Source organism: Colias croceus, chromosome 28, assembly GCF_905220415.1.
Source record: "Colias croceus chromosome 28, ilColCroc2.1".
In the NCBI taxonomy this organism is placed as follows: Eukaryota; Metazoa; Arthropoda; class Insecta; order Lepidoptera; family Pieridae; genus Colias; species Colias croceus.
In genome coordinates, this window is record NC_059564.1 from 2,442,763 (window position 1) to 2,459,169 (window position 16,407).

The 16,407-nt window shown below is 36.7% G+C and overlaps 1 protein-coding gene across 7 annotated transcripts in view; it reads right to left on the minus strand.

Annotated features, from left to right (window-relative positions):
* Positions 1-511: 511 nt before the first annotated feature.
* The window catches only part of LOC123703971 (paired amphipathic helix protein Sin3a-like), a 47,228-nt gene continuing 31,332 nt past the window's right edge, over positions 512-16,407 (minus strand). For 3 of the 7 annotated variants that reach the window (XM_045652189.1, XM_045652191.1, XM_045652188.1), the window contains exons 17-31: positions 16,132-16,229; positions 15,776-15,892; positions 15,151-15,327; positions 12,481-12,585; positions 10,859-11,057; positions 9,679-9,846; positions 8,721-8,806; positions 8,067-8,163; positions 7,528-7,637; positions 7,021-7,189; positions 6,178-6,359; positions 5,101-5,241; positions 4,148-4,258; positions 3,466-3,758; positions 512-2,446 (exon numbers count right to left, since the gene is read on the minus strand). In XM_045652189.1, coding sequence (XP_045508145.1) covers positions 2,311-2,446; positions 3,466-3,758; positions 4,148-4,258; positions 5,101-5,241; positions 6,178-6,359; positions 7,021-7,189; positions 7,528-7,637; positions 8,067-8,163; positions 8,721-8,806; positions 9,679-9,846; positions 10,859-11,057; positions 12,481-12,585; positions 15,151-15,327; positions 15,776-15,892; positions 16,132-16,229 — 2,189 coding nt within the window. In that variant the 3' untranslated portion in view covers positions 512-2,310. Of the gene's footprint in view, positions 2,447-3,163; positions 3,253-3,465; positions 3,759-4,147; positions 4,259-5,100; positions 5,242-6,177; positions 6,360-7,020; positions 7,190-7,527; positions 7,638-8,066; positions 8,164-8,720; positions 8,807-9,678; positions 9,847-10,858; positions 11,058-12,480; positions 12,586-15,150; positions 15,328-15,775; positions 15,893-16,131; positions 16,230-16,407 lie in introns of all 7 variants that reach the window. The other 4 variants (XM_045652195.1, XM_045652194.1, XM_045652192.1 and 1 more) reach the window with 4 other exon arrangements.

Here is a 16,407-nt window from a genome sequence, read left to right on the forward strand (position 1 = left end):
TGAAATGTAGATGTACCTAACTTATAATTTTAAGAACAAGTCAGTGATAAGCGATACCTACATGCAAAAATGGAATATTATCCTACTATGTAACTAAATCAAGAACTCATCATTTAATTTCTGTGTAGATTACATCTATCTAACTAGGTATATTTTGTTCATTTGAAAGTGTAGAACGAGCTTATTCATCTAGTATTATTAAACTCTGGGTACTTTTTTGTATTTTTTATGACTAAATAGATATTACATAAATGATAGAGATACCTAACTGAAAACTAACCGATTCTCTGTGTGAAAATATTATCATTTATCATCTATCTGACTCATTTACTCACAAAATTTAAGATGATCGGAATAAAGTACAATCGAAAATTCTATAATAATGTGTAAGAATTCTGTTTTTGAAAAGAATAAAACAAATTTTTTGCAAATAAATTGTAAATGTATGTGTACTGTAAATTCTTACTCAAATGTTATGGTATAAGGGGTAACAAGAAATAAAACACCAAACTATAAATATAATAATATTTATTCATCTTCGTCATTACAAATTAACAAGATTGGTTCTTCAACAAATCACTCTATTTACAATGTACTTGGAGATCTGTACATAAGAAATTTAGAACATATTTACAGTTCGCTCTAAATTCTCACTTAAACTAACAAAGCCGCTAAAACGCGACTCAGAGATTGTATGAAACCGATCCAAATGATTATTCGAGTGAGTACCCTGTATAGTTCGGATCAATTTCCACGCCCCGTCCAACGAAAACTCAAACAATTTAATAAATAATAAATTTTATTCACATCATATTTCAATACTTAGTTCATATTACAGCCAAAACAGAATCGCCGAGGGTTTTCGCTTTCGAATACAATAAAAAGCAAGCATAGAGGAATGTAGCATTGCTGTACAAAATAAACGACGGAGCGTATGTGTGCTTATATTTGCCCTGGGGGCAATAAATTGCCTCTGGCAACCCATGGGGCAGAATGGGCAATTACCCCAATGGGACCTTAACTATATACATTTGAGACAACAGTGATCACTGCGGTGAGTGAGTTAATTATGTAATGATCAAGACATTTACAATTTACATGTAAATATGTTTTATAATTATTATTACATCTGTAGGACAGTTCCGTGTGCTATGGTGATACTTTTTGAAGTTATACTTCTTTTGGCGCGATGGAGAAAAATGATGAGAGGGAATTTTTGATGCGCGCGCACACCGACACATAAACTTAACAGCATGAAGTTAGTTCTAGGTTGTATGAAAATTGATAACTATGTTCAAGTTGTATCTAGTATTTTTCCATACGCCAAAGAAGTATAACTTCTAACGCGTGTACATAAGTACACACACTCTTTTTTTACTATAACTTGGTGTTTGACATTAACTTTGAAAGGCAGTGACCACTTAAGTTAAGAGATGGAAGCCTGCTTAGTTTCACTTGACCACCGTTCACATCTACCACTTTATCTCTAAAACGACCTACTATTGCATTATAAGTGACCATACAAGATATTAGTATCTGTTTATTAATGACATTTTTAAGCTATTGCATAGCTTCTATCTTGGGCCTTGAGCGCGGGACCGAATCGAGAAATTCCGTAACGAAAAAACCTCACGCTCCCCACGGGGACGGGCGGAGGTGTGGCTTGAAGGCATAGCATGCAATAGCGCAACCGCCCCAGTCCCCGAGTGACACACGTCGTTTTTTATCTTGATTTGCATCTTACAGCCGGTGTATTGAGAAATTTACACTAACGCATATGTAATTTTTCGATTTCTCGCTTCTAGCAGATCTAAATTTCCATACAACATTCAAGCAGCAGGCTGATCACATATTATCACAGTAGTTAATTTACGCACTTATAGTTCACAAACAGTAGGTTATTTAACTCCAGCAGTAGATTCAGGAATCCTGCGGTTCATGGTGATGAATGCCAGTCACTTTGTTGTTTATCACCACAACCTGATGGTGATCATACCACATCTGTAAGTTGATGGTGAAAGCTCCTCTAAAAGTGGTGATGACAGAAACTTGCTGACGGACGCTCCATTTTCAAATGAATCACTACCACATAATCTAGTGGTATATAATCTGGTGGTATACACCATAACTTAGCAGCTCTTCGCCACTTTGCAAGATCCGGTGGTGTTCACCATTGCTTTTCATAACAACTGATGGTATTGTGGTAATACCATCCTCGCAGCCCCACCGTTGCTATCACCACTCGCGTGGCATCCCACCACTGGTTCTTCGGTGGTCGAATCCCATCACCGTGCATGGGATATGGGATAACTAAGTCGGTCGTTGTGTAGAAGCTAGCCAGGCGCGGAATCTCTCTCTACGTAACGCTGATAGTCTTGGATGGGATGCGCGGGCGCTTGAGAGACAACCCGCGCGGTACAGTTGGTGCGGACGGCATGCTACGAACCTGTAAAAATTATATAAATTAGCCAGATATTCTATTATTTCTCATAAATAAATATTAGAATACGTTATACTATTTTCATTCGGTAATTGGCGCTTGTAACGATAATTAATTAGATTTTTGATAAAAAAGGTCGATAGCGTTTTTTTGTTTGGGATGAAATTTAAAAAATTGTTCGTGTGAGAATTCCGATGCAATACGTCACACTCGTAGTCTATGCCGTAGCGGGTGCGGCACACAACCAGCGAGATTCTTAACTACTTTATAAGCGAATCCAACTAACCGACCAACTGTAATACATAGTATTACATGTCTACTTCTGGTGCTATTCCCCTGGTTCCAAATTACTTACGTTGGTTGATGTGATTGTTGATATTACGTTAATTACCAATACATTTAATTTATTACGTTAACTTTTTGCTCGTATCATTAGGCTCACCGTATAGGATTAGCAATGGTACACTCCGAGTGATCATGCAGCCTGGGCGGTTTGCGTCGTCTGGCCGCTACCCCACTACCACCCCCCACCGCACCAGCTGCGTGTACCGCAGCGGGTGCGGCGCACGCAGCGAGCACGACTTCTTACTACTATATATACTATAATATAACCTGTCCCCGATGCCACCTGAGTCATTACTACCAGAAGTACTTCTTGTTTATTATCTTAAATATCATATTATTATAAGCTTGAATATTTAGTAATTTTTTCCTCCAACTCACCGTATAGGATTAGCAATAGTACACTCCGAGTGATCATGCAGCCTGGGCGGTTTGCGTCGTCTCGCCGCCACACCGCTCCCCACCGCACCGACCAATGTGACTTACTACTATACACTATAACCTGATCCTGATGCCACGCGAGTCACTCGAGCCACAAACACTTGTTGCCAGCTGAGCTGCCAGTGCTTATAGCTACATACGTCGCTTGTTACTCGACAAATTATTTATACCTACTATACTTTTATATAATAAATATTCTATGTTATAATACCTACTATATCAATACAATAAACTGAACTAACCGTATCGGATTCGCAATAGTACACTCCGAGTGATCATGCAACCTCGGTGGTTTGCGTCGCCTGGCCGCTACTCCTGCACCAGTCCCACCGCCCACCGCAGCGTGCACCGCAGCGGGTGCGGCGCACGCAGCGCGCGCGGTGAGCGAGTCGCCGCCGGTGCGGCGCGCGTTGCGGCGGAGAAACACCGGCTTGTGGCAGCGCGTTGTTATGTCGGGACGTGCGTAACGCTCTGTGTAGCGTGACCATGCTGCGGCTGTCATTATCGCGCCCGTGGTTCCGTTCTCGCGGCCGCACTGTGGATTATGTTTGATTAATATTGAATTGTGCATTTTGAAGATTCGAAGGCGCTTCTGAAGTGAGTCTACTTGATTTTAACATTAAGTTTGTAGCGTAAATACCGATAATACCGATTTGTATTATAGCCTATAAAGACAAGCCTTGATAAATACGTACGTATTTATATGTTTATTTGTATATATTTTTTACATAGCTTAAAATTAGGATTAAAAGTGCATAATAATCCTGTTACTTATACTCATATATTTAGACTAGGATATTTCAAGCGAAAATATATCTCTTGATAAATTTTAATTATGTTAAATTTACAATATATTCACGCTAGTGTTTGACCGAATTTATTATATTTAATTCATTTATTCTATAATATATTATCAATACATACCTGATTGGTAGGCGATAGCCTCGAGTTTTCATTATTCAACTGCGGCGAAGTTCGACCTTCACCGGCCGGCTCCAGCAACTCGAATGTCACTTTGCACTCATCACCACCGTACTGTTGGAAAAATAGTAATTAATAAAAATGTTTTAAAGCTATTGCATAGCTTCTATCGCGGGCCTTGAGAGCAGGGACCGAATCGAGAAATTCCGTAACGAAAAAATTGGTTGTCTCTAAAGTCGGTTTACTGACGATAGTTGAACGTGACAGCGTCTTAATTTATTTATTTTATTTATTTCAGATAATTGCATCCATATAATTAAGGCCGATTGTGCTTTTTTGTCGCTCGTTCCGCGCTCTCGCTTGCACTTCAAGCCTTACATGGAACGCCTCAGAGCGAGGTAACGCCGCATGAGTTATGTTTTTTCGTGCGTGCAGCCGGAGCTCTATCGAATTATAAGACGTTGTCACGTCAAAAACCTCACGCTCCCCACTCCGACGGGCACGGAGGTGTGGCTTGAAGGCATAGCATGCAATACAATAGTACTATATTACTTGCTCAGTGTGCAATAGCTTTACCGCCGCAGTCCCTGAGTGCCACACGTCTTTTTATTACATTAACAAATTTACCACGCAGATGAGGAACATGATGTGGTTTAATTAATTTTTATCTAGCTGAACGCGTAACTAGGACAAAATTCGTTGCAACTAGTCGCGTAGAGCTTTTTTTTGCAATTTTTGTAACACTTCAATCTGCGGACACGTTTTTAATGTTGTAGAATTTGACTCGTGATATCCAGTACCATTTATACGAACTAGGGGATCATAAATGAGTCATTTAGGATCCCCTAGTTTTTTATTGTTGAAGGTAGACATATAAAATCATTTTGCAAGGAATAAAACCTTTCTAGGTTGAATTTAAAATCCCCAAGACTACATAATATTGTGACTTTACTCACCACGCGTACGAGGAAGGTGGTATGATCGGCTCGCAGATATCTGGCCGCCTTGTGAACATACGCCAACGGACCGCGCATACCACCACGGGCCGCCATTTCTGCAGCTCGAACCGACCAGCTTTCCGATACGCAGTGTTGCAGCTAAACAATAGAAAAACAAATACATTAGTATTAGAAACTAGGTTTCCGCCCGCGGCTTCGCCCGCGCAGTCAAAGAAAAACCCGCGTAGTTCCCGTTCCCGTGGGATTTCCGGGATTGTGTCATTTTCCCGGGTTAAAAAGTAGCCTATGTCCTTTCTCGTGTATCAAAATACCTCCATACCAAATTTTATGAAAATTGTTTCAGTAGTTTAGGTGTGATTGAGTAACAGACAGACAGACAGACAGAGTTACTTTCGCATTTATAATATTAATATAGTATATATAGTATATTATATAGTATGGACTAGCTGTTTCCCGCGGTTTCAACCGCATTGCTCCGCTCCTGTTGGTCTTAGCGTGATGATATATAGCCTATAGCCTTTCTCTATAAATGAGCTATCTAACACCAAAAGAATTTTTCAAATCGGACCAGTAGTTCCCGAGATTATCGCGTTCAAACAAACAAACTCTTCAGTTTTATAATATTAGTATAGATTACCCGCGAGGCCGGGTTAAATATTAGTTTGAATGTAATAAGAATGTACTGCGATTCTACACAGCTACCTAATTGATGTAGGTAGTTGATAATAAATCGCAGCAAGTCAACGACGAAATCCGATCGCTCTGGCGGGTCACGGGTTGCCGAGTTGGTCTATCATCTGCCCCGGATTGGCGTGAAAGGAAGGTTCGAGTCCCGCCTCGTGATCAAATTTTTTCTATTCTTTATAAATTTACTAGCTTACCGCCCGCGGCGTCGCCCGCTTTGTCTAAAACCTAATCAATTATATACTAAAACCTTCCTCTTGAATCACTATCTATTAAAAAAAAAACCGCATCCAAATCCGTTGCGTAGTTTTAAAGATTTAAGCATACAAACGGACATAGGGACAGAGAAAGCGACTTTGTTTTATACTATGTAGTGATTAACAAACTAACCTGTCTAACCGCCGTGGATACGACTTTGTCCAACGTGTAGGCGGGATACGCCTTGATGCCAAACATCTCTCTCGCCGCGTCCTCGTACGCGGACGCTTCCGTGTTGCCGTCCAACACACCCTTGACCAGTTCTAGCAGGGTGTTGTAGTACTCCGCCGGGGATGATACTTCGGTTGGTAGATCTATGGGGGTAAAAGTGGTTTTTTATATGATATTTGTGTGTTTTACGAGTTGTAATCATGTAAAAATAATTGTTACACGATTGTTTTTTTTTTTCAAAGACATAGATTTTTTAGGATTTAAAAGTAATTGTAAAACGATAGTGTTTTCAAGATGTTCATTTCATTCATGGATTAATGGACATTTATTCTTATAAACCATTATAATATATCGTATCATAGGAATTTAGAATCTGATTCACGGATTTCTCACGCGGCAAGTTGAGTGCTCGACATCTTAATTATAAAACATTAAGGCCATGAAAATGAAATTTAAGAGACATCAGAAGGAAGGCAGCATAGCGTGTATCAACACTGACAATCTGTAGCACACATCGCATTCTTGTCATCATTGTCTCTAATGTCCATCTAAAACAGTTCCACCCGCATGTAACAGCAAACTTTTCAATTAAGCATGTGCTACACTTTTACAAACGGCGGTTTGAAACAGTGGTTTTTAAAAATAAAAGATTTCCTTTCAGTAAAATTTGCTATCTCGAATAGTTCAAGTTCTTTCTCTCCAGGGTCCATCGAAAATTTCCACACTGTATAAACATACAGGTGCTAATAAAAGCACGTTATAAATGCGGGTAGTTGCGTGTACTATATAAGCAACGTCACTCACTGTTCGGCTTCAGTCGCAGCGCGGCCGCCACGCTGGGCGGTCGATGTGCTCCCGCTTCAGCTTCAGCCAGCGCTAATGCCGCCCGTCTTGCACCAGCTAACCTCGCGCATAGTATAGCGTGTAGCCTGAGGAACAGGTACCAGGACGATGTGCACACGAATCTGCCCTCCTGTGGGGGAAAATACAATTTATATAAACAATTGTTAAAAATATTATTAGTCTTTTGTTATGTGATTCGAGTTTTTCTGCAAAACAAAGTTTCAAATTATTAATTTGGAACATTAAAACATACAATACAAAAACTTTATAAATGATGGCACCCGTAAAAGATTAAATAAGTTAACTTTTAAGCGAATTCCAATTAGTAACTTACCTACCAAATTATTGTAATACATTTGTAGGAATTCTTCCATTATAATATTAAAATTTCTATTGAACCATTCAAATTCTTATCGTTATTGCAATGCGCAAAAAAATAATTAGTAATAAAATTGAAAAACAACTTACATTAGGCGGATAATCTCTATAATCGTCTTCAATGTCCATATCATTCTTCATCTCAGACTTAACATTATCTTCATTACTGCTACTGCGTTTTATGCTTGGGTTTGTGCTATCTGCAAATAATCATATTTTATTAGTATTTATATTTTCACTGATCAAAGAATGATCTAATATATTTATTTCACACATTTTTATTTGACAAATGTACATTGAGTTCTTAATTATATTTCTATATTTTTTTTACAATGAATTCTTTAAATAATTTAACATAAATATATTATTTTAGACATCAGAAGGAAGGCAGCATGCGTGTATCAACACTGACAATCTGTAGCACACATCGCATTCTTATCATCATTGTCTTATTCCAAAAAAAAAAAGTTCACTGAACTTTTAATATAAAATATGTGTTTGTTTGTTGATATAACGGACAAAATAGAGACATTTAATTACGTATACAATAGATTTTAACAATTCAGCTATATACTTATATTATGGATTTATTCATTTCTGTAATAATACAACAAAGATTATTAATTTACCTTTAGTGTCCGTGTTATTATTATTTTTCGGTTTATTCTCCTTGTCAATCTTATTGTTGCGCGTGCTCTTGTCCGACGCGTTGTCAGACTCGGACGACTGTTGATAAAAATATTCATATTAAAATCTATATATTTACGAAAATAATACATAGACGTTCAAGTTGTTTGGTACCTAGTCGTCTAAGAGCCAGCGCGCACGAGCGACTTTTGTCTCGGCAACTATTTAGTCTCTCCCATCAACTGTATGGGGAGTTGCGTCGCTACGTGCGCGCACTTTCTTACTAGCCCATAGAGTTGATGGGAGAGACTAAAATATAGTTGCGGAGACAAAAGTTGCTCTTGCGCCCTAGCTCTAAGGAAAACAATGAGTTCAACAATTTACTTATTAGTAAAGAATGAAATGTAATTACATTTTTGTCACGGAAAGAAAATTAAAATGATCATCAAAAGCATTATCACAGTGAAATAAGCGATTTGTTTACATTCTAATATTTATAATGCAAAATTTTTGTATGTCTGTCCATCTTTTTAAGCTATTGCATAGTTTTGATATAACTTTGAGTGCGGCGACCGAATATAATAATTCTGTAACGAAAAAACCTAACTAAATAGTAGTTACATATTTACATAAAATCTAATTTATACAACAATTACCTCTTGCTTCTCTTGTTTGACGCTACTCTTCTCATCGTTCTGTCCGGCCGTCGGACTGCCGGGACTCGTCGCTTCTTCCTTGTCTTCTGAAACGAATGTATTTATATACAAATTGCTTTTTGTGTGTTAAATATGTTAAGTTCTTATTAGTATCAGAAGGAAGGCAGCATGCGAGTATCAACAGGGTTGTTCTGTAGCACACATCGCATTTATTTCATCATATTAAATTTTGTGTAAACTAACGCGCATGGAGTTTCTCGCCGGTTCTTCTCCGTAGATACTTCTTTCCGAATCGGTGGTAAATGTTAAAAATATGTACCTAATGACGTTTCAAAGGTGCTTCTGGAAGAAGTCTAATTGAATAAATAAATGTTTGAGTTTAACAATAGAATATTATGTAGTTTATCATCAAATGTTTCTAGTTAACTTCTTAGAGCGGCTGTACACGGACTGCTGGAGCTGGCTGGACTATGGAGGTTTCCATAACACCTCCCTTTTTTTTGTTCTATTTTATTGTGTACATAATCATCCCTAGTACTTTTAACTATGTCGCTGATCGAATGGGTTGCTTGGAAGAAATTGCTTTTAGCAATAAAGCCGCCTTTTGACTAAATATGTCCTCCTATTAAGTAAAATTTTTATTTTCTGTTTGTGTGCAAGGAAGCTTAAAAATAAATAACACAAGCGAAAGCTTAGTATGGGATCTGATCGTGCCGTGTGTGGAAATTAACTACTATATCTATACTAATATTATAAAGCTGAAGAGTTTGTTTGTTTGAACGCGCTAATCTCAGGTACTACTGGTCCGATTTGAAAAATTCTTTCGGTGTTAGATAGCTCATTTATCGAGGAAGGCTATAGGCTATATATCATCACGCTACGACCATCAGGAGCGGAGTAATGCGGGTGAAACCGCGGGGAGCAGCTAGTTACTAAATAAAGTCCTAAATCCACTCACCGTCATCCCGTTCATCATCGGAGAGCGGTTGCCGCGGATGACTGAACAGATCGGGCAGGAAATGTCGCAACAAGTGCTTAATGCGTCGTTTCTCCGCCTTCTGTATGGCCGTCTGCCGCCGCGCGTGGTGTATCAGCAGCTCGGCGGCGTCGCGGACTATCTTTATAGCTGGACGAAACAAAAAAAAATGTTATGATTACGCTACATATTCTAATAATACATATTGAAAAAAAAAAAGAATTTTTTAAGGCTGTATAAAACAATACATATTGAAAAAAAAAAAGAATTTTTTAAGGCTGTATAAAACAATACATAATGAAAAAAAAAAAAAAGAATTTTTTAAGGCTGTATAAAACAATACATATTGAAAAAAAAAAGAATTTTTTAAGGCTGTATAAAACAATACATATTGAAAAAAAAAAAAAGAATTTTTTAAAGCTGTATAAAACAAAAATAGCTAGTCGTTATTAGTATGCTACAAATGCTTGTAATATCGTAAAATTGAAGTAATTGTTTCTATTTAATATAGATTTATATTTTCTTAAGATAAAATCTTTATGGGATAAGAAAATATCTATGCTTATAAATTACTATGGAAGAGACTCATAGACTAAGATGAATTTACAATAAAATATATATAATATATATAAATCTCGTGTCACAATGTTTGTCCTTAACCGATTATAATAAAATTCGCACACCATGTGCAGTTCGATCCAACTTGAGAAATAGGATAGTTTAAATCTCAAATCGTTTTAGAAAAAGCGGGCGAAGCCGCGAGCGGTGAGCTAGTAGATAAAATCTTTATGGAATAACAAAATAGTAATCTATGCTTATAAGTTACTATGGAACATAGACTAGGATGAATTTACAATAAAATTTACTATTATAAAGCTTCATTTTCGTGTATTACAGGCTATATTTATTTACAATGCACATATTTTAGGCTACGTTTTTTTTACAAGTACACATTTTCTTTATTATTAGTCAAATCGATTAGGTGCAGTTTAAGTAACAATACCGTGACATGAGAATTTTATATTGATTCATACTAACAGAATAACTTTAGCCGATTCAGCAAAAAAATAAATAAATATACCGGCCGAATTGATAACCTCCTCGTTTTTTTTTTAAAGTCGGTTAATAAACATATAATACATAAAAATAACAGAAAACCCACCTTCTTGCCGACTAGTCATATTATAATCGGCTATATAATGCGGCCCGGGTCTCCTCGCTGCATATGCACTTTCCACCTCATTGAATAGAGATTTTGATCGCATTGCTTTGAGATCATTCTGCTTGAAGTTAATGCCCTGGTGGTCGAGTGACTTGAGGTAGTACTTCTCGTTCTGTTCCCGCCACTGTTTGTTGAAGCCCTGCATTTATTTAAAAGTGTTAATCCTAATCACTACATAGTATAAAACAAAGTCGCTTTTTCTGTCCCTATGTCCCTTTGTATGCTTAAATCTTTCAAACTACGCAACGGATTTTGATGCGGTTTTTTTTAATACATAGATTCAATAGGAAGGTTTTAGTGTATGTATAATTTATTAGGTTTGAGACAAAGGCCAAGCCGCGGGAGGTGAACTAGTATTATAAATGCGAAAGTTTGTGAGGATGGATGGATGTTCTTTACTCTTTCGCGCAAATACTTCTGACTCGATTACAATGAAATTTTGTATGTAGGTAGCTGAAGACCCAGAATAAGACGTAGGCGTACGGGAACTATACGGGATTATCTGTGATAACGCGGGCGAAGCCGTAATAATTTTCACACATTACATACATACGCATTTTTTTTATTATAAGTAATAAATAATTTGAGAAAAGGTAATTTATTTGACAATAATATTTTATTTTTTAAATGTAATTTTTTATATTATAATAAACATAGAAAGTGATAGAGACATCAGAAGGAAGGCAGCATGCGTGTATCAACACTAACAATCTGTAGCACACATCGCATTCTTGTCATCATTGTCTCTTAGGTAAAAATTTTAATTAATTTCTATAAAGTGAAATCTAAATCAACTACACTGTGTTTTATAATTTTACTATGATATACATTAAAAAAAATGAGTTTTTGCTTTTACAGCTTAATCTTCCTTCCATAATTTTAAATAATGCAAGTTATCTGCATATCTATATTAAAGGAAATTCCTATTAGATTTATATTATTATTAGAAGTTTCACGCTAAAAACTAGCCTTACATCTTTCTCTAGCTTCCTATCTCCCGATAAAAAATCGTACCATAAACTTGCTCCGTTGCGGTGCTCAAGAAAGACAGACCAACACACTTTCTTATTTATATCTATACTTAATATTATAAAGCTGAAGACTTTATTTCATTGAACACACTAATCTCAAGTACTACTGGTCCGATTTGAAAAATTCTTTCAGTGTTAGATAGCCCATTTATCGATAAGCTATATATCATCACGCTAAGACCAACAGGAGCGGAGCAATGCGGGTGCAACCGCGGGGCACAGCTAGTATTATAATATACATAATATAATAAATCTGTAGAAGGGTCAATTCTGTACATTGAAAATATTGAAAAAATAAATAGCAGGGGGTATTACAGGATCGATACCAAACACAAATATGTGATTAAACATTTTTTTTGTCTGTCTGTATGTGAAGGCATCACGTGAAAACTAACGGTGCGATTTCAATGAAACTTGGTATAATTATACCCTATTATCCTCTGCATAAAATAGGATACTTTTTATCCCGGAAAAATACGAAGAAAATAAGTCTTAATTTTTCTGAAGCTAGTATATTCAATAGAAACAAACCTTCTGAGCCTCCCGCCATTCCTCCTCCTTCGCTTTGAGCCTCCTCAGCACAACGGGCACGGCCACTACCGGGTTTTTCTTCAAACCAGCGATAATGTCCACCGCCTGTAAACAATATGAAGGGTTAATATATTTTGTTATTTATATGTTTTGGGCCCAACACCTTAAGCTATATGGCAACTACGATAAGGGTTGTATATAAATATTTATATTTGAGAAATAATATGTATGATGTTATTTATAAGTGTCTCTTTTAGCACACTTTTTTAAATATATATACATATATACAAGTCGTTTGTCATAAAATTATTTGTTTTAATGTGTTTTGTGAAGTCCCATGTCCCCGTAGTGGGGTAAGGGGCAGATGCATTATGCATACATCTGTTTCACTGATCGATTTTTCTTTAGGGACAAGTAGGTGATCAGCCTTCTGTGTCCTACCAGACCGAGACTTTTTTTTTTCTTCGTCTCCACCGGGAATCGAACCCAGGACCCCTCGGTTCTACGCTCACGCGTCAACCACTGTACCAAGGAGGCGGTCATTTGTTTTAATAATTATACTATAAAAGATAATGATACATATATAATTTATTGGATGCATTCATGCAAACAAAATCATCTACTAGCTTCTAAAACTACTTATACAATAAAATGCAAATAGGAATATCAAATTAAGAGGCCTACACCACCGAAACTAGCGCCACCGAACATTTTATTTTTTTACTCCTTAACCAGATCAAATTTAAAAAATCTAGCTCGGTACTTTGCTAGAATATTACTTGTAGTATTTTTGGTATTACTTTTCACTATTCTAACTGTTCATTATTCGAGAGAACTTTTGATTACCGCCAAAAGTGGCCACTTTTGGCGGTAATCAAAAGTTCTCCTAATTTACCGAATGCAAAATAATGAAAAGTAATACCAAAAATACTACAAGTAATATACTAGCAAAGTACCGAGCTAGATTTTTTAAATTTGATCTGGTTTAGGAGTAAAAAAATAAAATGTTGGGGGGGCGCTAGTTTCGGTGCTGTAGTCGCCTTAATAGATATTTATATTTCTGATATATAATTATATATTCAAATAAATATATAACATAATAAAATGGTCTATTTTTGGTTCCTCTTTCCTCCAATATTTTAAAATCATATACGTGTGTTGAGAGTGAAATTTATAGATCGCGTCATGGCAATGCCGTCACGTCACGGAGTAAGGCGACGATTTTGGTATCTTTGAATCTTACCGAAGAAATTTCACTTTTAACTTTCTATTATAACATAAATTAAAATAATAGTCATTATAATAATAAAATAACAAATACAAAAAGAGGAAAATCAAAAACAATACCATTTATTAATATTTAATACTAAAAGAAACTAATCAAATCTATGCTTCTACTTTATAGTTGGTTGGCAAACAACTGCAAAATCTAGGCTATTAATTACTATGTGGATTCGTCAATCTATACATGCTTGTCGAGTCAATTAGTCTTTGTGCCCTATGCTCCCGATAAATAAATACGTTACCTCTATTTTGTCTAAAAAGTAGTTATCGTCAGAATAAAACTGCGTCGTCTTTGTGCTTTAAGTTCTTACAACTCCGCCTTCAAACTCAAACTCAAACATTTATTTATTCAATTAGACTTCTTCGAGAAGCACTTTTGAAACGTCAATACATATTTTTATCATTTACCACCGATTCGGAAAGCAGTATCTATGGAGAAGAATCGGCAAGAAACTCCATAGTTGCTCTTTTAAATCATTTCAGTATTACAATTTAATTTTACAAAATATGTAAGTAACCGTACGTATAACATATATCAAGTCAGTCTGTACCCTACTTTCAGATCTTAGTAACTTAACACGTCACCATTCAGTCATTTTCTAGTATAAGTCTGTACCCTATTATCTTTACTACATTTTAATGACATTTCAAGCAACATAGTTCTTTTTTATGTGTGGTTCGAAATGACATGTCAACATTGTTGATTTAAATGTGTGAATTCTTCTACATATTCACTCTGCAACACAAAGTATTGCCAAGGTCGTAATGTACGCGTCACGTCAGCCTGTATCTATTCCATGTCACGTTGCTACTCGGCACTGTCATCTGGCTACATTCCAAGTTTCTTATAAAATCTGTCTGTACGTTAGGGACGTGATATTAGTGGCGTAGGGCCTCCACAACGTTTCACGTCAGCGTGTACCCTATCCCACGTCACTTTGTACCCTACCCTCTACGCACGTCATCCTGCATCCTACCAACACGTCACTTTGTACCCTACCCTCTACACACGTCATCCTGCATCCTACCAACACGTCACTTTGTACCCTACCCTCTACACACGTCATCCTGCACCCTACCAACACGTCACTTTGTATCCTGTACCCAAGCCCACGTCACTTTGTAACCTGTACCCTACCCCCTACACACGTCATCCTGCACCCTACTAACACGTCACTTGTACCCTGCACCCTATACCCTACTCCACGTCACCCTGTAAACTACCCTACGTCATTTTGCACCCTACCCCACGTCACTGTACCTTGTACCCTACCCCACGTCACTTTGCACCCTGTACCCTACCCCCTATACCCAGTCTGTCCGTCACCCTGTACCCCCACGTCAGTCAGTGCTAGCGCATGCCAACAGTCGGGGCGCAGTTCGTACCACCTTATCACCGTATATCCGGCGCAGTGCCCGCTGGTGTATGGTCGGCGAGTGGCCGCCCAAACAATCATCCAGGCGATACTTGGCCGCATCATCTGCGGGCATACGGGCCAGTTTCTTCTGTACCCCTTCTAGCACGCGTATGGTGGCCGCGTTCGTTTCTATCACCACGTCCAGCTGGAATTGTGGGGGTGTGTTAAATAAATAATGCTTAGAAACTTATTTGTACATGTTTTTAATAACCTCTTTTGGCAAATGAGTTATTTTATTTTATTCATTTACATGAAAAGAAAACAGTACTAAGCATAATTGGCTGAGGCGAAGCCGGGAATCAAATAAACAATATCCATACAAATTTCAACGCCGTTACATAGACGACTGCACTGCATGAGTCACTCCATACAAAAATTATACCAATAATGTTTGATCAAGCCATGGTAGCATAAATCAGACTTTATACGATCTAGTATTGTACAATAAAATATCATTATAATCATAATTAAAAAATTATTATTATTTGCATCATACAATTAGACATATTATTATGTTTTTTAACTCTACTTTGAACAGTTTTTTTTACGCTTGATCTAAACAATATGCAAGTATAAATAAACTTATTTTTTACCTCAAATCTCTCATCTTCACAACGATAGATGTATTCCTCATATTGCGTCTTACGTGACGTCACAAATGTGGAATCCTCGCTCCACGTCGGTATTGACACCCATGTGTCGTTTAGTACCTGATGCAAATAATTAATTATAACATTTTTAATATACACAAATACAAATAAATGTAAAACTATATCATTACTTTTATAATGATGTAAATTTGCAATTATTATAGTTCAAGGTAAGAAAATTATGCATAGAATTACATTGAATTGTTTTAATTTTTTATCTGATTATTTTATCATCAATGTTTTATTTCTAGAGAAACATCATAAATTTGTTTTTTTTGCACAGAAAAATAAATACTAACCTCTTTACACAACGCGGTGCGACCGGAACAACGTCTGGAAGCCGCTTCTTTTGGCAAAGCGCAATATGATGTGCCGAGACGCTTGCATGTGGATAGGTCTGTATGAAAATGGGGTATTAGACATAAAGGTTTTTATTTTCTTATACGACATTGTTTTCAAATTTAAGATTAAAGAATAAAACTCATAGAAAAGTAGAAACAATTTTTTTTAACTGAATAGAATGATTCCTATATTATACAGTTTAGAAGATTATGAATTAAGTGTAGAAATTCTGC